Here is a 22,501-nt window from a genome sequence, read left to right on the forward strand (position 1 = left end):
CATTTTATGTATTTTTTACTTTTGGAATTTTGTGAATGAAAAAAAAAGTGATAACAAAAAATAAATTTTTTTTTCCTTCACAAAAATATGAAAATAAAAAATATTTAAAAACAAAATAAGAAAATAAAAATACGACTCAAATGTCAAACGATTTATTATATAAAGGTAATTATATATTCTGATCAATAAAAGTAGTTTTTGGTCTCTGTAAAATAAATTAAAAAATTAAAAAATCTTTAAATTTGTATATATCTATTTTTTTTACACCAAATTATGTCCAAAATTCCTCTAAAATAATAAGCATATTCACATCCAAAAAAAAATTCTTAATTAAAAAAAATATAAAATAATGAATATCAAAATGAGTATATATACTCACTTCAGATGATTCTTGTTTCTTGTATTTGGTTTTTGTTTTCTCTACCTCAATACCAACCATTTCCTGAAAAAAACAATAGTAGTAAAAAACATTAAAAAAAAAACATTTTAAAAAATATAGTTAGTGATAATTAAAATTGCTAATAGTCATTAAGGTTCTTCATGAGAATAATAGGAATAGTCACCTCATCAGCATGTGTTTTAGCATTTTCAATATCTTGTGTTTTCTTTCTAGGCCCTGGAAGAATTCCATAATTTTCATACCTTTCCACCTCTTTCAAAGATCGAAACTTCATCCCTGTGTACTTATGATGATAGAACTACAAATTCAAACATTTTTTTATTGTCATTATCACATATATAATGTATTGGGTATGATAAGAATATGCAATAGAAATTTCTCACCATTAGTCCAAAAAAATTTCGATGAAGAGGATTAGTATTTTTCGAATACTAATACAGAAGAGAAAAGAGACACATAAAAAACAATAAAAGTGCATTTGGTTTGCGTTTTTATATTTTATGTATTTTGTTTTTAAAATTTTGAAAAGAAAAAAAATATATATATGAGATAAAAGCATAAAATATTATTTTTTTTATTTTTTTATTTACAAAATTTTAAAATAAAAAAAAAACTTTTGAAAAAAAGAAAGTCTTTTGTTTTGCTATAGAATAATCAATCATTCTAAAAAATATAGATGAAAATTTTTAAAAAATGTAAATTTTTTTATCTCATGTATAAATATTAAAATTATTACCAAATAGGTACATTTTATTCTTGTCTTCTCAATATGTACCCATGTGTTAAACATAACTTCTAAATACTATGTATACAATAAGAAGTACCTTTGTTGAATAAAATAAGAAGGAATCAATATAAGTTGTATTTATGCATTAATATTAATATATGCTACATGTACATAAAAATTAACCATCAAAATCAATCACTAATATAAAATATATATTAAAATATAAATATATATATTAAAAATAAATTAAAATATACATGTATTTATACATAAATATATTAGTAGCTGATTTTAATAATTAATTTTGGTATACGTTTAATATTTTTGTAATATGAATAATGTAGATAAATTATTGTTACATACCTTATCAACCCTCCCACCTTGGCTTCTTGGTTTAGATATAACCTCATAACTTTGAATCCAGTCATGTGGTAGGAACTTTGTAGATCTTGGTTTTTTTGGATTCGAAGATGCTTCCCCAGTAGTCACATTCCCACTCTAATTATAATTAACAATAAATGTTATCATATGTTTATGTTAATTAGTTAGATGGAAGTAGATAGATTCAAATTTGCAATATCTATTATCTATTATATATCTCTAATTTTAGAGTTAAAATATGTCCTATGTTACTCTTTTATTATAATTGAAATTAAATTTTTTCTTTTAAAATTAAAAAACTCTCCTTTCTTCTATTTTCTTTTTTCTATCTCTCTCATTTCTTCACTCATCCTATTTCTCTTATATATCATTATCAATGACTAATTACGAATTTGACAATCAAAATATACAACATAACATTTTCTAATTGTATTTAAATTAAATTAAAATTAAAATTAAAATACTAAAATTGAAATATAGTTATATATATTTATATATTACTAACTACTTTAATAACTAAAATGGGACACATGACACTCTTTTATTAAAATTTAGAGAAAATATTTTTCTCTAAAATTAGTAAACATCCTTCTTATATTTTCTTATCTATCTCTCTCTTTTTTTCTATTTTTCTTTATCCTTCCCACTATATATAATATATAATTCATATTTTATATTAGTAATTTGAAAAATCAAAATGTGTCACCAGATATTTTCAATATAATTAAAATAAAAAATTTTCTTAACTTCCAAAATCAACAAACTCCCTCTCTCATTCTTCTTCTTTATTTTTCTCTCTCTTTTCTCTCATTCTTTATTTTAAAATTAACAACATATATAATTTAAATAAAAAATATTATTATATACATATTTTTTATTTAATTTTAAAATTTTACTATTTATCTTTTTAATATATATTTTTACTTCTTTTGTTTTAAATATTTATTACATATAATTTTAACAAAATACTAATATTGTGATTAAAAGTAAAAATCAAGATTCAATTGTTTTAAAAAAAATGAGTTAATTTTATAATTATCAATATAAATTTTTTTATGTTAATATCTAATTATATTTTTATATATATAAAAATATTATTTTAAATAGCAAGCATAAAAATTAATTATTTTTTATTTGTGCAACAAACTTAATATCTAATCAAATATAAAAATATACATATTAAATTTTTTCAAATTTAGATAACGGATGTTAAAATTAAGTAAAAAAATTAAACTCTTTCATTTGAAAATAATAACTAAAAAACTTATCATTTAATTTTGTTTAAGACTCTGGTCTTCTTAGCCGATGGGGACTTTTGTCCTTTACCACCATTTTATAAAAATAGTTTAATACTATAAATTTTTTGTGTCATAATCTATAATACCAGAATCAATGTAATTTTAAAAAATTTATATTTCCGTAATAGTATTACAGGTAAAAATACTAGTACAATTATAATTTTGACCATAATATTATTGTTGCGATATCTATTATTATACACGCAATTCCAATCACAATCACAATCACAATCGTTTGGATACAAAGATCTCTAAATACTATTTCTAAATCTGTTTGCTAATAATGTTAGCATTCAGTAATTTAGTCTAAGCTTTGAATGCAACTAGTTCTTTGAATAATTCTGATTCAAGTACCACAAAGGTATATATCTAGTTTACACTTGTATTCAGATTTGTGTTCACGTACAAATTAATAAAAATAAAGATGTTCAACAATGCCATAAAAGACTAGGACATAGTGCTATACAAACTATCTTTACTGTTCTTAATCAAACATGCAATTTTAAACTATCTTTACTTGCCACAACTTTCTTGCCTATGAGGTGATATTTAATCATACTGTTTTTTTTTTTTTTTTTTTTTTGATGTGTTTGCTATCCTTTTTTTAAGATTTACAAAATGTCATAAAATTAATTATTCCAAAAGTATAAATAATTTAGTAGGCGACACATCTTAAGAAAAAAAGCTATTAACTTCAACATCAGAGACTTAATATATAAAACATCATATATAGTTGCTATAGCATGAGAATCAAGGTATAGTTTCATTTTAACTTTATAAACTATACACCAACTTTTTAGACAACAAACTATTCAATCCATAAAAATTATAAATAAATATGCTACATATATACTAAAATTAACGATTAAAATTAATTATTAATATATAATATACATTAAAATATAAAATACATATTTACATATAAAATAGTTCAATTTAGTAATTAATTTTAATATATATATATATATATATATATATATATATATATATAATATTTTTTAATCACAAAATTACCTTAGGAGTTTGAGTTGGGGTCCATGACATTTTTGTTGGAGTAGCAACAAGTATTGGATTTTTCTCACTTGGGATCAGCCTATCCGATGGAGTACTTGCTTCTTTGGATTGTTCCTAGATTAAATTAAACACACCACAACCAAATAAGTAATAACATATCTTTAGAGAGAGTGAGACTGTATTTTAAATAAATTAAATAATTGAGTATAGATAACAACATATTTTGAGTGTATACTTTTATATACCTTGACTATGTATAACACAACTTTTGTTTTATTTTCATGCTAATACAAATGAACTCAAGAGTATATGTAAGTAAAGAGTCTAAAAATTAACTAGTAATTAATATTAGTCAATTTTTTTAAATCTTTTTATTCACAATTTTTATTTTTAGTAAACGATAAATAGGTCTCTGATTTTAATCTCAAAAATAAATAAATTTTCGACTAATTAAAAATATAAAAACGTCCCTCACTTTTTAAGATGTGAGACATCTAAATCTCTGCGGACTAATTTATTCTTATATATTTTTGACGGAGAAGCTTAAATGTTTCATATTTTAAAAAGTCAATGATATTTTTGTATTTTTAATTAGTCAGAAACTTATATGTCTTCAAATTAAAAAATTAGAAATTTATTTATCTATTTTTCTTCTTTCTTTATTTTTTTTATCAATTTTATTTTTAATATCACTCTTAACGCCACTATAGCTTTTGCGGTTGTCGGTTAGCTACTCATTATCTTAAATTCTAAACTTTAAATATTAAATTATATCTTCTAAATTCTTATATCTACAAAAGTAATAGTTTAGAAAGTAATTTTAACACTAAAAGAAAGAATGAGGGTTAAAAAAATCATTTTAACACTAAAAAAAATTACAAATATTATTAACTGATATAAATGATGGTTCCTTACACATTTTCATAAGCAAACTCTTGAAGTTGATTTAACTATAAAAGAATCTACAAAAATTTAAACCTAAAATAAAAATTTATTACCTTATTATCAAGTGATGGAAGACTGGAGAATATTGGATCCCATTCCATTACTTCAGCATCTACCATGCTTGAATCATCTATTAATAATGGAGATTTTTTGCATTGATCCTGTTTTTATTAAATAGAACACAAACAATTAACATAGTAAAAAGTACATTAACAATGATATAGTGTAAACAATACATTATTATTTTCATTCATTCTCTGTTTTTAGCGTTTTTTTTTCTTTTTCTTTTTAATCACTAAACACTAGAAATAGGAACTAATCAAACTTGAAGTTGTACTTGCTAATTTTCTGAATGATAATCCTTTCAACCTAAGTTAATAAATAAAAGAAATTAAAATTACTTAATTTGTTCAATATTATAGTACATTAATGTGTATAATAGCACCTCTAACAGTGCCTATCTTTTTAGGTTGTGTTTGAAAGAGAGATTAAGGCTGAAAGACAAAGATAGAGAAATTGAGATTAAATTAAAATTTTATATTGTGTTTAGTGTAAAATGTACTGAACGAAATTATATCTAAGTATCATGTTTGGTTTAAGATAAATATAAAGATTAATGGAATAAATTTAAAATTTTAAAAATTAAATGAGAATACTTTTAAAAAAAGTTATTAAAGTTTCATCTTCAGTCTTAAAAAATTTCAATCTTTTCTATTCCTACTTTTTGGAGGTACTAAAAAAAATAAAATTTTAGTTTCAACTAACCACTAAATATAATATTAAATTTCAGTTTCTCAGTGTCAGTTTTAATCTTTACAAACAAATTAAACACTATCTTATATTAGAAAAGTGTTATATTCTCTATTGCTTTTCTTTGTATTATTTTTCTTATTTTACTTCTCTATGTGTGTATTAAGTAAATACAATGGTAAGTAAATTTGATATTTAAATTTAAATAAGATGTCACTACTTTGTATCTTAGCTTTTTATTGGAAACTAGATTTTGGGTTGAAGTATTACTCATTTTGTACCTTTTCTGGTCAAAAGTAAGCTTTAAACCAACCCTCTCTTTTATAATATGTTATAAATTGATAAATCTTGTTCATAATATTAATTATCCGACCAACAATAATCTCAAGAGATGTAAATATAACTCATTCTTCTTTTGTAACCAAAAGTGAAAATAGAGAAATCTGGCTCAAGAAATGAATATATATGTAGCTATTTGGTGCATGCTATATATCATACATGTGCGCGCGCACACATATACATGTGTTTGTGATCATAAATCTTTATAGTAACGGTTTTTTTACCATAATAAAAAAAAAACGTAATCATAAATCTAAAATATTCTAGTATTAAAGAAAATTCTAAAAAAATGTTTAAAAATTACTGTTCAAATTAAGCGATTCTTTTCTTATTTCTTTTCTCCTTCAATCCAACCTCATTTTAATTTATCCTTTTAAATTCAAATTGAATCATCAAAATTGGATCTATACGATAATTAGGTCATATATAATTTGAGCACTATACATAGTAAACTTATCAAATAAAAATTTAACAGATATTTTATAAATAATAATGTATCTTTCTTTTGACTTTTGAGTGTTTTTTTATTTTTTATTTTAAGCTAATTTAGACTAATCCAATGGATTGAACAACTATTACCCAAAACCTACATCCGAACATAAAAATGTTTTTCTGTTTAATTTTTAAGTGTGTGCTCATTATGAATAATTGAAAGGGGAAAGAATAGAAGTCGTCATAGATCTGGAATATTATTACTTAAAAGAAGGAAAAAAAAGAAAAACAAAAAATGTAAAAATATCCAACAAACAAAACGTATTAAAGAATAAATTATGTTCAATTACCATCACTGCACTTTTCTTCACAGAAGATGCGGTATTATCATGTTGGATATGATTTTCTCCTTCCCTCGAAATTGATACATTTGAGTCTAAATTCATTTCAAATATACAGGGAGTAAAAGAAATAGAATTGCAAAATTTTAATGTGAGAACTAACATAAGCCCCTTATATATATAGTGCAAACCGAATAAAAATAAAATAAAAAAGATGCTAGAGAAATTTTCTTGGTGTATGTTCTATGATGGACTGTTTTTAAGTGGTATATTTTGTAATCAATATATAAAAAATAACTGATTGAATAAAAATATTTATGATATAATTTCATAAAAATAAAATAAAATTAGAGAAAATAAAAGTTATTTTCTTTAATTTCCATGGATAAAGTAAAATATTAGAAAACATTATTTAGGTAAACTATTAAGAGGTTTGAATGCAATCTTTAAATATGGGTTGAATCATTTTAGAGTAATTATCCAAATTAATCTCAACGATTTTAAAAATAAACATTTTAGTTTTTAAAAAAAATTAATACATAAAAACATCTCTAAAGTTTTATTCCGATAAACAAATCAGTTTTTAGTTTATTTTTCGACAGAGTAATTATCCAAATCAGTCATTCAGTCCCAAAAATTTTAAAAGCAGACATTTTAGTCTAAAAAAAAAAATTAATACATAGATCAATTCTCAATGTTTTTCTCTATCAGACATAACAATTTTCTGTCAAAAAAATATTATTATTATTATTATTATTATTATTAATTGTACAATAATACTATACCACAATTTTTTGTAATTTTTGGACAAAAAAATGATAAATATATATTTATAATATAAAAAAGTATATATATATTCACTCAATAATAATAATAATAATAAATAAAATTATTAAAGATTATTCTAAAAAAATTCAAGATTAAAATTATTTGATATTTTTATATTTAATATAATAAAAAAATATGTTTGCATTAAAGAAAAATATTTTAATTTGGATTTCAAAACATCATTATTCACCTTATTTTTTTCTAATGAAAAGAGTATATTAATATGCTAGTGCCATCGTCGATATGCACAAAGTTAAGTTAATAATAATAATGGTTGACATATAGTAAAAGTAAACTGACAAGGACTATTATGTCGGATAGAAAAAAATATTGGAGATTAATTTTTGTATTAATTTTTTTTAGGACTAAAATATCGGCTTTTAAAATTCTTGAAAACTGATTTAGATAATTATTCTATCTGAATAAAATTGGAGACTAATTTATCTCTATGAAATAAAATCTTAAAAATTAATTTGTATATTAATTTTTTAAAAAAATTAAAATGTCTGCTTTTAAAATTCTTTAGAATTGATTTGGACCGGATAACTCATCATTTTAATAAGAATTCTCCTAATACGCCAAGAAAAAGAAGTATTAAATAATTTTTAAAGGCTATTTATTTCTTTAGTGTTTTTAGATTATCATTTAATGTAATTTGATCTATTCTTTAATTTTTCTGTATAATATTATTAATATTATATTTTGCATTAAACAACATTTCATAAATTTGGTTTTTAATTTTTTTCTTAATGGATTTTCCTTTGTCCACTGACTTTGAATCCTATATGTCAATTTTTTTATTGCTTTGTAAATTTTTATCTTTTAATTTTTATTATTCTATTGTATAAATAACTAAGTATAATCTTAAAATGAATCCAACTCTTTTAAAGTTAACACGGTAAAATGATAAAAATAATACTTTTATCATTTTTCGGTCAATGTAATTAGATTCATATATAATAAAAATTATAAATTTAAAAACGATCAAAGAATTATTTTATCATTTTATTAATTTCTTTTTTTATATGATATTTTTCCTTTAAAAAATTAGTCTTTGGAAAACTTACACTCGTAATAGTCAATTGACATGAACACTTTTTGATTGTAGTTAATATGTTATCTAAAATTAGGTCTTGTGACTTAATTGATTTCTACCAACTTTGATATAATTAAGTCTTATGACTCAATTTTTTTAATACCGGATATTTATTGTAATTAAAATCTGTCGATATAAATCAAGTTTTGTTCATTTAGTGATTAGTTTACTTAAGTAAGTATTAAGAAGTATGTATTAAGGGTTTAAATCTCGTTTTATCTAAATAAGTGCTATATTTTTCAAAAGTAAAAAAATTTGTTAGTCATTTTAAGAAAGATCAAATTGCCTCGTTAAACCAATTTTAAAGACAAACATACATTACCTCTCTTTATTATTATGAAAAGTTTCAAATTCTTACTTTTTAATAATGTTTTTATTTTTAACAAAAGGTTTTATTATCAAATACTCTAAAAGCACTAGTTAAACATTTTTCTAATAAGTTTTATACATTTTTCATATATACAAAATACTTTAAAAGCTTATTAATTAACTCTTTTTAATTTTCAATATAATTTTTTCTACATTTTTAACTAATATATTTTTGGAGCACTTCTTAACTAATTAGTGAAATGCTAGTCATAAAAACTCTTACTATTATCATGTTTGTTGCTACAATAAATTTATTCATATTCTCTTTGTCTCTAGCGGATTCAATGGAGGTGGGGTTGAAGAAAATGAGCAACTGGTCCTTAATTTGGGCTGACCAAATAAATGTTCAAATTTCATTAATTATTGAATTTAATTATCAGTTTAGCTATTTTGTAGCCTAAATAAAAGCACCATTTAAGAGAATAATTTTGTTTTAAGTTTTTAATGCATTCAATACGTTAAAATATAAAAATATTTATTTTTAATAAGTTATTTTTTTATGATAATTTTAAAATGTGTCTCTAGAATACACATTAGTAAAATCCTTTAATTATTATGGATTTTTCTAGACACTTATCAAAGTTACCAATTATCGATAAAAAATATTATGTGTTTAAAAAAAATCAATTATCATGTATTTGTGTAAAAATATGTATGTTGTTTAACTCATTTTTAATATATATTTATATTTCAACATATATTTCATGATTGATTTTTTTGTATATATCTAGTATAATTTTCAATGATACATAAAAAATTTGTCTTGGAAAATAAAATATTGAAGCTTTTATATATTATAGTTGTAGGTAATTTTTTTAATTTTATTCATATTAAAATAAATATATTATTTTATTATTTTTAATCATAGGGATAAGTATTATTTTGATCCCTAACGTTGAGGGTCAGAATCGAAACCTTTCCTGGTATAATTTTTTATTTAAAATCATCTTTAAAGTCGTATTTGAAATTAAAATCGTCCTTTATAATTTTTTCGAACGTAAATGCCCTTTTTTCGTTATGAGGCAGTTATGACCACAGAAAATAATTATATATATATATATATATAATAAAAAAGGGAAAAGCTTTGTAATTATACATTGAATTGAAAGGAAGAAAGGGTAAAGTATCGTGGAAATCACTGTTGCAGAGTTTACTGTCGAGGACCTGCTGGAGGGAGAAGCCATGGCTGCACAAAGCTCAACCTCGTCTCATAACATATCTTCGTCATATGGTAGGATGCTACTTTATTTTCATGGTGAGAAGCCGGTGCTGCAAATTTCGGGTACGAAGGAGAATCCAGGTCGCAGATTTTGGGAATGTGTCTACTTTGAGGTTTGTTTTTTTTTTTGCTTTTTCTCTAAATTGGGTCGTTTTGGTGATGGAAATGGATAGTGATCACGGTGGGTATGTGCAGGTGCAACAAGGCTGCAATTTCTTTCGTTGGCCAGTTCCAGAGATAGAGATGGAACACTCAGAAATTGCTAGAATAAGAAAGAAGGTTTCGATTCTGAAATCAAGAATGAAAGCGGCAGAGTGGAAGCTGAAGGTCGTTGCTGTTTTAGGGTTGTTTAGGTTTGTATGCTTGCTGTTGCAGAATTTCTCTAAAGCAACGTAACAGTGTAATTCCATTGAACCTGGTATGAAATATGTGTAAATGTATTCTGCTGTTGTTGTAGGTAAATAGGGTTAGGGTTTATCTATTAGGGGTTTCATCAATCTGTTGTGTTGAATCTATTTCAACAAGTATAAATGACTATTTTGTAAGCATGGTTATTGAATGAAATGAGAGTAAAATTTTTGATTGGCAAATACATGAGTTCTAATACTGAATAAATACAGAATAGTGTCATTAACATGGTAAATGTCAAAATACATAATAAGTATAGTGTTTCTCATTACCAGAACCTTAACACAAACTTAAATCAAAATAAACTAAAAAACAAAAGGATTAGCTGCGAACAAGTCAATAATTCAGTACAACAATTAGTAGCACACAGGCAAAATATAAGCAAAAAAAGTAGCTAACAAGTCCAGGCTGATTTAACCAAAACCTTAACACAAACTTAAATCAAAATAAACCAACATACATGATATAGAAATATGACAATTTGATGCTAAGTTTTTCCATTTTTCTAAAGCAATTCCCATTTTTTTGGAGGCAACTTTGCCATTAATTTAAGTTTCTTTGGAAAAATGTGAGGTCCTCCAAAAAGACTGACAGAGAAGTGTCCAGTGGGTTGGTTAGAAGCTGTGACAAGGATTGGCTGAGATGCTGAAAGAGTGCTGGTGGTTGGCTGTGATGAGGATGTAGAAGGTGCTGAGATTTTTGGACTGGTAGTCCTCTTGGGTTGTGGATCATGTTGGGCTGAAGAGTTTGGCTTAGTAGTTCCCTTGGGCCTGCCTATAGGTCTTTTTGGCTGTGTTACAATGTTGGACTGGGCTGAAGTTGGTGGCTTTGTTGCTGGAGCATCTTTTCGCTTGACAGTGAGTTTAGGAGTGGGCTGTATAGATGCAGTCATCTTTCCTCCCTTAGTAGCTAGTGGCTGTGAGTTGTTGCTTCCCTTCTTCTGCTTCCCTTGCTTAGTTTCTCGGAATTTTGGGCCTATGAAACAATTGCAGTTAATAGATATGAACATAAGGCTTATGGAAAAATCTCAGACAAGCAAAGTAAAAAATTAATCAACATAGCTCATCCTCAATAGATTTACGGCATCTGCTTTTATTATGTCCAACTAAACCACATATAGAGCACCTTTGTTTCTCCCCCTTCCTTAACAAGTGAGTGCAGCTGCTCTGTTCTTCATCTCCAGCAGCTGGTTTCTTTTTTTTTACTGGCCTGTGACTAGGCCTTCTATATGGGGGCGGCATAACATCAAGATGTGTTGTTCTCTCCCATAAATCAGGTCCGTTCAATGGGTGTATGACTGCCTCGTAGCACCTCAAGTATGCTTCTCTCTTGTAGCAGTCGGCAACATAAGGTTCCAAGCCAAACCCCTTGAACTTGATGCAACTAATAGCATGGACACAAGATATTCCACTCAACTGCCACCTTCTACATGAGCACTCATAGGATTCTAAGTCAATAGCAAATTTGTCTAATCCATTAACAACCTCATATTTCTTAGCTGTAGACCAATATGGCTGCCATTCTTTAGCAGATATAGACCTCCTATCCAGCTTGATTCTAATCTTAGGTTAGATTGTCCCTGAATAGTTCTGAGTAAGATCCCTATTCTCTGCCCACCTAGTTATTAATTTAACCTTGATCTCCTCTAATATTGTAACTCTAGGCTTCTCTCTAGCATCAACTATGGCAGTATTAAAGCTCTCCGACATATTGTTAACCAGTGTATCTACTTTAAAATTATAGGTGAACCTAAATTTAAACCAATACCTAGGAGGGATAGCATTTAGGTACCAATATCAGCTTCCTGATTAACATCATCATCACTCTCCTTATTCTCTGCCCCAGAGTTATCAGCACCTGGTTCAGATTGGTTTAAACCAACATGTTCTCAACCATACACAACCAGCTGTTGTCCCTCACTTTCATCAACCATCCTATGATCCCCCCCAACATCAATGTGGCCAGAAGCAGGAAACAAGTCTTTTCCTCAACCTTGTGCACAACATACAACTTCACATAATCTCTCAACTCAACTATTTTACACATGGCAATCGAATCTGCATCAGATTTAAACAACTTCAAATTTTTCTCCAAGTCTTCATGTGTAGGATTGTTGAACCACAACATAGGGATATTCTCCTCCACATAACCAAACTGCTTTAACTCTACATAGGCTTCAAATACGAACCACCGATCACCATCAATCTCTTCTATCAGTGTTGTTTCTCCTCCCACATACTGTAACGACCCATTCTGATAGGTAAACCACCCCCATAGTAGACTTTCGGTTTAAAATAAACCATTGTCTTCTCTAACACCCTATACATAGTGCCATATCTCAGAAATAGAAGAAAAAATTAAAAAAGAAATCACACAGTGATGTTTATTCCTAATCTCAATAAACAACGACTCCATTCAACCATTAACAAACTACCAAAATCTAACCTTCTAACCCTAAATTAACTACTACGACGAGAGTTACCATACTCAATGGAAGGATGAAAACATACCTGACGGACTGTGCAAGACTCTGCCTTCCAGTAAACCGAAATCGCCTGCGATCTTCAGTCCAAGAACAACTTCTATCGTTTCTGATTCTTACTTAGGGCACGCTGCAACTACATTGGTGAAGTGAAACGTTGTGATTAATGTTGTGGTTTACGTTGAGGGGTTACTGGCATATGAAAAGGTGAAGTGTTTCACAAAAGCTCAAAAGGGTAGTTTCATTATTAACAAAAAGTTTATATTGCAAAGGATGATTTTAAATTCAAATACAACTTTAAGGGTTATTTTAAATAAAAAATTACACCAGAAACAGTTTCGATTCTGACCCTTAATACTAGGGACCAAAACAATACTTATTCCTTAATCATATATAAAAATGTAAGGGTTAAATACTTATTTTTGGATTTTTATAAAATATGTAATTTTTTATATTAAAATTAAAACCTTAAAATATTTATAAAAATATTTGTATTTGACCCATATGCAAAATAATAGAAGAGAAATTAATAAATTTAAAAAATTAAAAATTTTAAATTTATAAAACAAAAGATTAAAAAAAATTGGTCTAAAAACTAATTTTGTTCACAATATTTAATTTTATGGTCTAAAATAAGTTACTTAGTAAAATAAAGTTGATGACCAAATTAGTTCATCAACAATAATAATATATCAGATGATATATAAAAAATATAATTGTAATACGGTAATTAATATTATCATTTATGTTATCACTTCATTACACGTGGTTAAACTATGATATTTATGCATGGCGCTTGGTTTTTTGATGTACTTTGAATCTTGTAGACGGTTTTAATATATATGTTTTAGTCCAATATATTTATTACTTAAATAAATTTAAATAATTTTCTATTGGATGATATTAATAAGTCAACTTAGCTAGCCAAGCCTTTTAATTATTTTCTACTATGCTCATTGTAGAAATAAATACCATTCTATCTCTTTCTTCATAAAAATTTTCATTTAAAGTGGTATAATTTAAAATGCCTTGTTAATATGTGAATTAAGAAAACATTTTAAGAAAGCTAAAATAAAAAATGTTTGACTAAAAATTTTTGAAAAATTAATTTTCTTTTATATTTTTTATATATTAAATACATAAAAACTTTAACAATTTTCAATTTCTATATCAGTGTACTCTTAAAATATGTTCTTGGCTAAGTTCTAGTTTAAAAGTAAAATACGTTCTTATTTTGGTTTTTAAAAAATTTCAGTTTTCAACCACAAAATAGATGAAGGAAAAATAATAACCTGTTAAAAACTAATTTTGTTTAATAAAATCCCATTATTACTAATGTGAGTCACATCAGTTCAGACCCATTAGTTGTGGCTCATATTACTAATATGCTTGTTTTAAGCCCTAGGAAAATTAGTATATTTTTTTCTAAAATAAATCTCTTGAAACTAAATTTTCATAAATTGTTGGTCATAGAACAAATTTTTTTTGAAGTAGTATGTACCTTTATCAAAATGAAATATTTATGGGATAAAAACCAAGTTTTATTTTTATTTTTGGTTTTTTATGGTATTTCTGTGTCCGACAAGTCAATGACTAATCCGTCTCGGGTTAGAATTCTGTTTAATGGCTTGTCGCTGACTAATGAGTTGTTGCATGCATAAAGCATGATTTGAACCCTAACACTTATTTAAACGAGCCAGTAAGCTAACAATTAAACTAATCGAATTTAATTTTTTATTTTTATTATTATTTTTTAAAATTGTTTGTCTTAATTTGCACAAAGGCCCAACGACTCCAATAAGTGTTTCTTTTATTTATAGCCCATTTTCTTAAGAGTGGAGTAAAAATAAAAAATAGAAGGAAAAGAGAAAAAGGGGGAGAAAAGAGGAGAGAAAGAGGGGGGGGGGGGGGGGGGGGGATGCAATTAGATCACAAAATTAGACTCAATCCACCCAACACTTTATTGTTGGTATCATCAGATTCTGATTCCTCTTTGATTGGACTGGCCACCATGAAAATTCATTGCATCAAAGTTCCTTGGAGAAGGTGGAAATATATTCCTTCAATTAAATGATTGATATATGAATTTTATTGTTAAAAATTTAATTAATTGAATCTAATAGAAGTATTATAAAAAGAATAGATATTTTCCAACGATTTGTTTTTTCATTTCTAGATTTAAGAACTTGATCTTTAATTATGTGTTTGGTTTTGTTATTGATAAAAAGGAAGTCAAACAAAAAGCTCATTAACCCACATAAATAAACTTTTTTTTTTACGGTATTTTTTAATTTGAAAGACGAAAAAATAATTATTTGCTCATCCACTATTTATTGGTTGATTATTGCTCTGTAAAAATGATTGGTTTTGGAAACCGAAATAAAATAAAAGTTTGGAAGATGTTTTATATGGAATGATCCATTTTTTTTTTATTAGAAAAAGAAAAGGCTAGGCGCCACTAACTTTGGTTTTGGAAGGAAGATATTCCTTGCAAAAAGTATGGGAATTGCACATAACTCCCACAAACATAGAAAATAAAAAAATATCTCAAATTCCTGACTCAATACAGGGTCTTTCCATGTAATTCACCATTAAGAATCTTCAAATTAATTTATAATATGAATACAAGATTAGACTCAAACTAATATTTTAAGTTCTAGATTCTAGCTTATCAAATAAGACGAGGGAAAAAAAAAAAGAGAAAAACAAAAGAAGGATTATTAATTTATTATATTTATATAGACAATTTGCTGGAAAACTGAAAATGAAGTTGCTGATCATGATTCAATCATTCAATTTTTAAAATATCACTATTAGTGTCACAACTTAAATGTTGAACACAATAATCATATGCTAAATTTCATTTCTAAATTTTACTCCTTCTAGTACCTTAAGCTTAATAGTACTTTCGGATGATAGATTATAGAAAATTAATTAGTATTGATTCAAATACAAGAAAAAAAAATTTAGTCACCAAAAAATACGAAAAAAAAATGATCACCTAATATTTTTCAAAAAAAATTTAAGATTTTAATTAATATATAGGTAATAATTTTGATTAAAAAAAATTTCATGTAAGATTAATGCCTATAACAAGAATGAACCTTTCCCTTTACCTAGATTTCTATATTCACAAAAAGTTCCTATATTTTAATTTATTTTCAACATCTAATTTCCTAATGTAAAGTAATACATGATTTTTATACTGAAGATATATAAAGCTTAAATCCTATTAATATAACTAAAAATTATATATATTCAAATAAGGTTCCTAAATTTTTCTAATTAAAAAAAATTCAAGAACAAGAATGAAGACCACCAGATAAATCAAATCATGGTTGAGAAATTTATATACAAATTGTTTTATACTTGAACTAATTGTTTCAATTGAATTACACAAATAAGGCTCAACCTGCTATCAACATCAATCCAACTTTATGATTGGATCCAATGATGAACAACAAAACCAAACCTTGAGAACAGAAACTTGAGGCTTGAATTTACACAATATAATTGTATCTAAAAAGGGTTCAAATGTGCTACTAGGGTTCCTAATTCCCTACACTAAAAAGTCACACTTTTCCATGTACAAGAAAATGAAATAGATAGTGATAGAATCAGAGAAGAAGAGGGCATATTTTACACTTCCACCAAACCTTATTCTCATGAATAAGACTTTATCAAACCAAAGTTAACAAAGGACCTCGATTTGAAAAACCCACCAAAGAGGAACCTTGTCGGAGAATCCTGCGTCGTTGCCGGTTCCAACTCTTCCGGCCTACCCTTTACTTTTAGTATGGTGTTTCCGATTGCTTGCCGAATGGTGTCTATGGTTTTAGAATCTACGGGGCAACCGGATGCGCCGCTAACATAAAATGTGTTAACGGCTTTGCCACCTTTGGTAGTCACTTCCGCCCTGTTAACTGTGAGGCTGTTCTCTCGAAAGATACGTGTGACATCGGACAGAAGTCCGAATCTGTCGGTTGTGCAGAGTTCTAGCTTCAAACCCTATATATGAAGAAAGTAATACATTAATTTTCAGATTATATGAACTGAAATAGTTTTCAAATCTTCAAATGTTTACATCATTCTTTATGGTATTTATTGTCTTGCTTGCAATAATTAATGGATTTAATTTCTATGCACTATTAGCATATTAAAAAATATGAAGGAAAAAATTAAAACAGGTACTTTTGATGCGCGAAAATATTTTTTATTATACAACCACTTAAGTGGTAAATTAACAACTAAAAAAATTTAATGATCACAACTCACAATAACAGAAATACATACATGTAATACAAATATTTTGGATATCTACTTTTAGCAGGAAAAAAAAAAGAAAACAAAATATGCATGACTTCCATTTTGCATAAATAATAAAGAGATTAGTATTTATAGGGTAGTAAGACTTTTGGAGCATAGAATATTAATTAATTTTTAGCAGAATCATACAGCGAAAGTCAAACCATAAAACATGATGGGTCATTTTCAATGTATGCTAGCTTCTGATTGAAATAATGCAGAAAATTCAGAAAATATAGGCTGAGTTTGGTTCTGATTCTTTTTAGAAAAAGTGATTTTAGTGAATACTGATTTTACAGAGAAGCTACTTACTTATCTTTTCCATAAAGATTTCAAATTAATTATTTTTCTTTAAAATTCTGATCATAGTATAAACTTATGCAAATACATAAAAAGTGAAACTTTTGCTAGAAAAAGCGGAAAACAAACACACCCTAATGACGTACCTCGGATACTCTTCTCTGAATTGCAGCTTCAAGACACTGAATCACTCTTTGTCTTTCTGCATCCGATTTTACGGGGGATCCATCTATGTGTTTAATGTAATATTCCTGCATATAAAGACAGAAAGTATTTACCATTTTGCTTCATAAATGTCATTTAAACATATCGAAGGAATACACATGGTGCTCCAAGCGTGTATATGAGCATAATACATTAATACCTGAAATGCATTTGGACCCTCCGTATCGATACTTGCATGGAAAACCACATACTGCATATCTGTCAAAGTACAAACAATATCGAACAGAAGCTTTGCTCGATCCTTGCATCGGATAGTAACAACAGAGTAATCTTTGTCGGACCAATTCACAACGGTCACTTTTGGTCTTCTCTTCTCATCAAACTCATTGTCGTCGGGTCGTTCATAATCCCTATCGGCAAACATCATCTGGTGAAGCCTTCTATCAGTATGCGTAACTTGTTCGGTGACTACACTGCTAGCTCCCCTGACTTTGTTGCCGCCACCAAGCACATTGGCTAGGAGTTCTTTAATTAGTGAGAGCCTTTGAGGGTCGGTGATTGCAGCGCCGGTTTCTTCGTCCGTTACATGCATCACGGAGGCTGCACGGGTATTGTGAGTCCACACCTCTGCATTGATTATGTTGCACTTGAGGTCCGTTAGCACCGCACTCACTTCTGAAAGCAATCCTGGCCTATCACTTCCCATTAGTTCTATGGCGGTGTGGTCCATAGTTTGCTTGACTCCGACAGATCTCATGGACGATGTACAGCATGATTCTGGGCCGAGTGACTGAAAAGGATAAAACATACAAACAAACAAACAAACAAGGTTGTCAAACTCGAGAACTCGTCGACTCAAATGATTTTAGGAGTTAATTGAAGAGCCTATTAACCACGAAAAACTAGTTAAAGATCACCGAATGAGTCTAACCTTTCGAATGTAGTCCAGAATAGTTTCATCCATGACCTTGTTTCCGTCCTGGTCAGTGACATTAAACACTGGTACAATATAGCAAAAAAATCAAGTTTTCTTGTCAAAATTTTTTGATTGTATATTATTAAAACATAGAGTATCATGGAAATTAAATTGAATAAGAAATCCTCATATCCCCAAATATCACACATGCGCGCGTGCGCGGGAGTGCACACATATTGACCTAAAATTTAATATAGTTTCAGAATTCCCAATGTACTAGCAGTCTAATACTAGCAAAAGCAAGTGCGTCTTTGACATTACCATCCATGAACCATCCTCCATCTGAAGAGATGTAAGCCTTATTTACGATGAGGTTTAGATCGGTCAGAATTTGCACGACTTCAAGGAGTATTCCATGCTTGTTTGCACTATCAACCTGCAAAAAAAAAACGAATTTCATTAGCAAAAGGCGCAAAACTCTCAATAAGATGGCAAAAACCACGAATTATATAAACAAAAATGAATTGCAGAACTCAAAAAATCAATGAACTAGACATCGAATTCAACTCCATACCCTTATAACAGTAGCTTTCTTGCTGGATTCATTATCAATTACAACTCTGAAACGAGAAGCACACAAGTCAACAAATATGTGGAATCAAAAATTCAAACTAAGGGGGAAAAACTTGAAGAAAATTTGGTACCTTGGTGGATTCATTCTTCTGAAGAGTTTCTCATATTCATCATCCATATAGTGAGAGAAACTCATATTAACCTCTGAAATTAAAGCTATTTATGCATGAGACAAGATAAATCAATCAGATTAAAGAGAAACATAACATTGAATTATAAATACAATAAAAAAACACAAACACATAAAGCTATTGAAACTCAAAATTCCAAATAAAAGAAGTGATAAAACACAAGAATAACAAGTAAATGAAGGAAAAAAAGCAGAACCACAAATGAAAAAAAGGTTGTAGATTAAGGGAAGTGTTAAGACACGTGGTGTGGCATAGCTGTTTAATAATTATGCTTAAACAGAAGAAGGAATCAAGGAACAGAAAAACTCCATGAGTGTAAACCAAACAAGACAAAGAGAACAAAAACTCAAATCAAATCAACACTATGAGAATAACAATTCACACTCTCCCTTTATTTATTCATCTAGTTTCTTTCCTATGGAACCAAATTAAAAAAGGAATTGATTGAACAAATTCGGTATTGCAAAGAACAGAACTTTCACCCAAGAAAAGAAAAATTCCCCCCAAAACGAAAACCCCATATTTTGTTTCTTAGCCATACAATTATGGATGCAAAGAAAATCAAAAAAGGAAAGAAAAAAATCAAACTTTATGTGGAAAAAGCACCGATTAAGAAAACCCAGAAGGCAGAAAGAATGAACAAGTAAGAATTGAAGGGTAGAATAGGGATAAAGATAAGACATACCCATTGGAAGTGTTGGAAGATGATAAGCTTTTGTTGTTATAAGCGAAAGAAAGAAAGAGAAGAGAAAGAGAAGAGTGCGTAGTAAGTGGTTACTATATAACTCAGCGCAGTCACACACCCCTATTTTGCTGCCTTCATATTCTAACTTAGGAAACTTAATATTTTATATCATATCTACCTTTTTTTGGGGGTATAAAATGCTGAGTTAATACTCTGTACTGAAATTTTTTGGTGGAATTTAAATTGATTTGTAAAATTATAATAGTCTCAATTTATATTTTATAAATTAATTATAATAATTTACGTTAGTTTTTGAATTAATTTTCGTGAATAATATATTGATTTTATACATCAATTTATTAAATTTAAGATTTTTTATTTAAATTTTATGTAATTGAGATCTATTAAACTTTCTATAAATTTGACTAAATTTTCAATATTTTTATGAGATTATTAACCCTTCTATAAGTTTGACTAGATTTTTAATATTTTTATGAGACGAAAATAACAAGTTCAATTTAAAAATTTTGGAGTTTTGAAAACAACCATCAAACTTTTATAAGCTTTAATATGTCTGGATCATATGAAATTTGGGCAAGAAATTCAAATCGGAGCAAAAATTCATGCGAGTTACCATTACAAATTTTGAAATCTAACAAGTCCATTGAAATTTCGAGGATCAAATTGAGTCTGATCTTAAATTTTAGAGACCAAACTAAATATTAACTCTATTAAACTAAAGACGTTTAATAATAATAATAATAATAATAATTTACACTATATAATAATAGGACACGTTTAGATATTTTTTTCATCTAAATTTATCTAAGTATGTCCAACATTAACAAAAACCACTCTCATTAAAAGAGCGTTATTACACGTGCTTTTTCTTCTCCTTCCCCATGCTTCTTCTTCTTCTATCCTGTGCTTCTTCTTCTTCTTCTTCTTTCAAATACACGCATACGCGTCTTCTTCTTCTTTCAAATTCACGCATACCTCTTCCTCCTCCTCCTTCTTCGCACACGTAGATTTTTCTTCTGCTTCTCCTTCTCCTCTTCTTCTTCTTCTTCTTCTTCTCCTCCTCTTTCGTTATTGTCATCACCAACAATACTAATTGCTAAATTGAATTGAATTGAATTGAATGGATGCAGGTGTTCTGAATTGATAATCTCTAAATTGTAGACATAAGTGTTTTGAAGTTGATTTTATATAATGGATAATGTTTCATTCATTTAGTGCTATACAATTGTTTCACCTTAATAACGTGTTCGGTTCATTATGCAGAAATCTGTTTTGAATTTGATTTTATATAATAGATAATGTTCCGTTGATTTAGTACTATACAATTGTTTCACCTTAATAACGTGTTTGATTTATTATGCAGAAACCTGTTTTGAATTTGATTTTATATAATAAATAATGTTCCGTTCATTTAGTACTATACAATTGTTTCACCTTAATAACATGCTCGGTTTATTGTGAATTGGATTGAATTGTTTTGAAGTGAATGGATGCATGTGTTTTGAATTGAATTGAATTGATAATCTCTAAGAGAGGGAGGAGAAGAAGAAAAGAAGAAAAATATGCGTGTGCAAATTTAAAAAGAAGCGCGTGATTTAAAAAGTTGTTACATCAACTTAGATAAGTTTAGATAAAAATTTTGCTTAGATGTAGAACTTTATTCTATAAAATATATATATGCAAGAGAATTGGTATATAATTTTTTTTGGTAAAAATTCACATACAATAGTCTTTATATAAAATTTATAGTTAAGAACTCTTAGATGATTTAACATGTTTAACTAAATTATTATTTAATATTTTTCAACTATTAACTTCACATAAAAACAAATAAATGAATTATCTTTTTTTTCTAAAGTACCCTTCATTATATATAACTCATAAAAAAATTATACTTTTACTATTTCAAAGATTGGAATCCAATTTTTTAGGTAAAAAATAATATCGATTAATCTTATATTTTTTATTATTATATATATTTACTAGTAATAAATATTGTGTTTTAAAATAAATATTTTATTACCATTTTGTTAAATTTACAGTATGTGTTTTATTTATAATATTTGGATTAGATAGTATTAATTTTTTTTATATATTTTTATTTTTATATTTTTTTATTTAAATTAAGAATGAGACTCAAATTCCAAGATTTTTAAGTAAGAATAAAAAATTATGCCATTTAAGTTATAATTCATTGTTACTTTTATATTAATTCTACAAGTGATGTGATGAATTAATTATATACTATTAGAAGTTTATGTTTTTCTTCAAGGGCAATTTTGTCTATTCATGTAATCTAGATTTTATATGTTTTTC

At 27.0% G+C, this 22,501-nt stretch overlaps 2 protein-coding genes across 3 annotated transcripts; one reads left to right on the top strand and one right to left on the bottom strand.

Moving 5' to 3' along the window:
- The first annotated feature begins 10,102 nt into the window (after nt 1-10,102).
- On the top strand, nt 10,103-10,600 carry LOC130975087 (DNA-(apurinic or apyrimidinic site) endonuclease 2-like). Its single transcript, XM_057899920.1, has 3 exons — nt 10,103-10,252; nt 10,335-10,492; nt 10,597-10,600. The coding sequence occupies exons 1-3, from the start codon at nt 10,103-10,105 to the stop codon at nt 10,598-10,600; spliced, it is 312 nt and encodes a 103-aa protein (XP_057755903.1).
- Nucleotides 10,601-16,367: 5,767 nt separating this feature from the next.
- LOC130944064 (ACT domain-containing protein ACR4-like) lies at nt 16,368-20,297 on the bottom strand. Of its 2 annotated transcripts, none has more exons than XM_057872213.1 (8): nt 20,165-20,297; nt 19,420-19,492; nt 19,290-19,335; nt 19,037-19,151; nt 18,731-18,798; nt 17,999-18,589; nt 17,781-17,885; nt 16,368-17,037 (listed from the first exon to the last, which is right to left on the bottom strand). In XM_057872213.1, exons 1-8 carry the CDS (start codon nt 20,166-20,168, stop codon nt 16,693-16,695), a joined length of 1,347 nt encoding a protein of 448 aa, XP_057728196.1. In that variant the 5' UTR covers nt 20,169-20,297; the 3' UTR covers nt 16,368-16,692. The 2 variants fall into 2 exon arrangements, with proteins under 2 accessions (XP_057728196.1, XP_057728188.1); XM_057872205.1 differs by having other exon boundaries at nt 19,420-19,504.
- Nucleotides 20,298-22,501: the final 2,204 nt, after the last annotated feature.

This window comes from Arachis stenosperma, chromosome 1 (genome assembly GCF_014773155.1).
Source record: "Arachis stenosperma cultivar V10309 chromosome 1, arast.V10309.gnm1.PFL2, whole genome shotgun sequence".
NCBI lineage: Eukaryota > Viridiplantae > Streptophyta > Magnoliopsida > Fabales > Fabaceae > Arachis > Arachis stenosperma.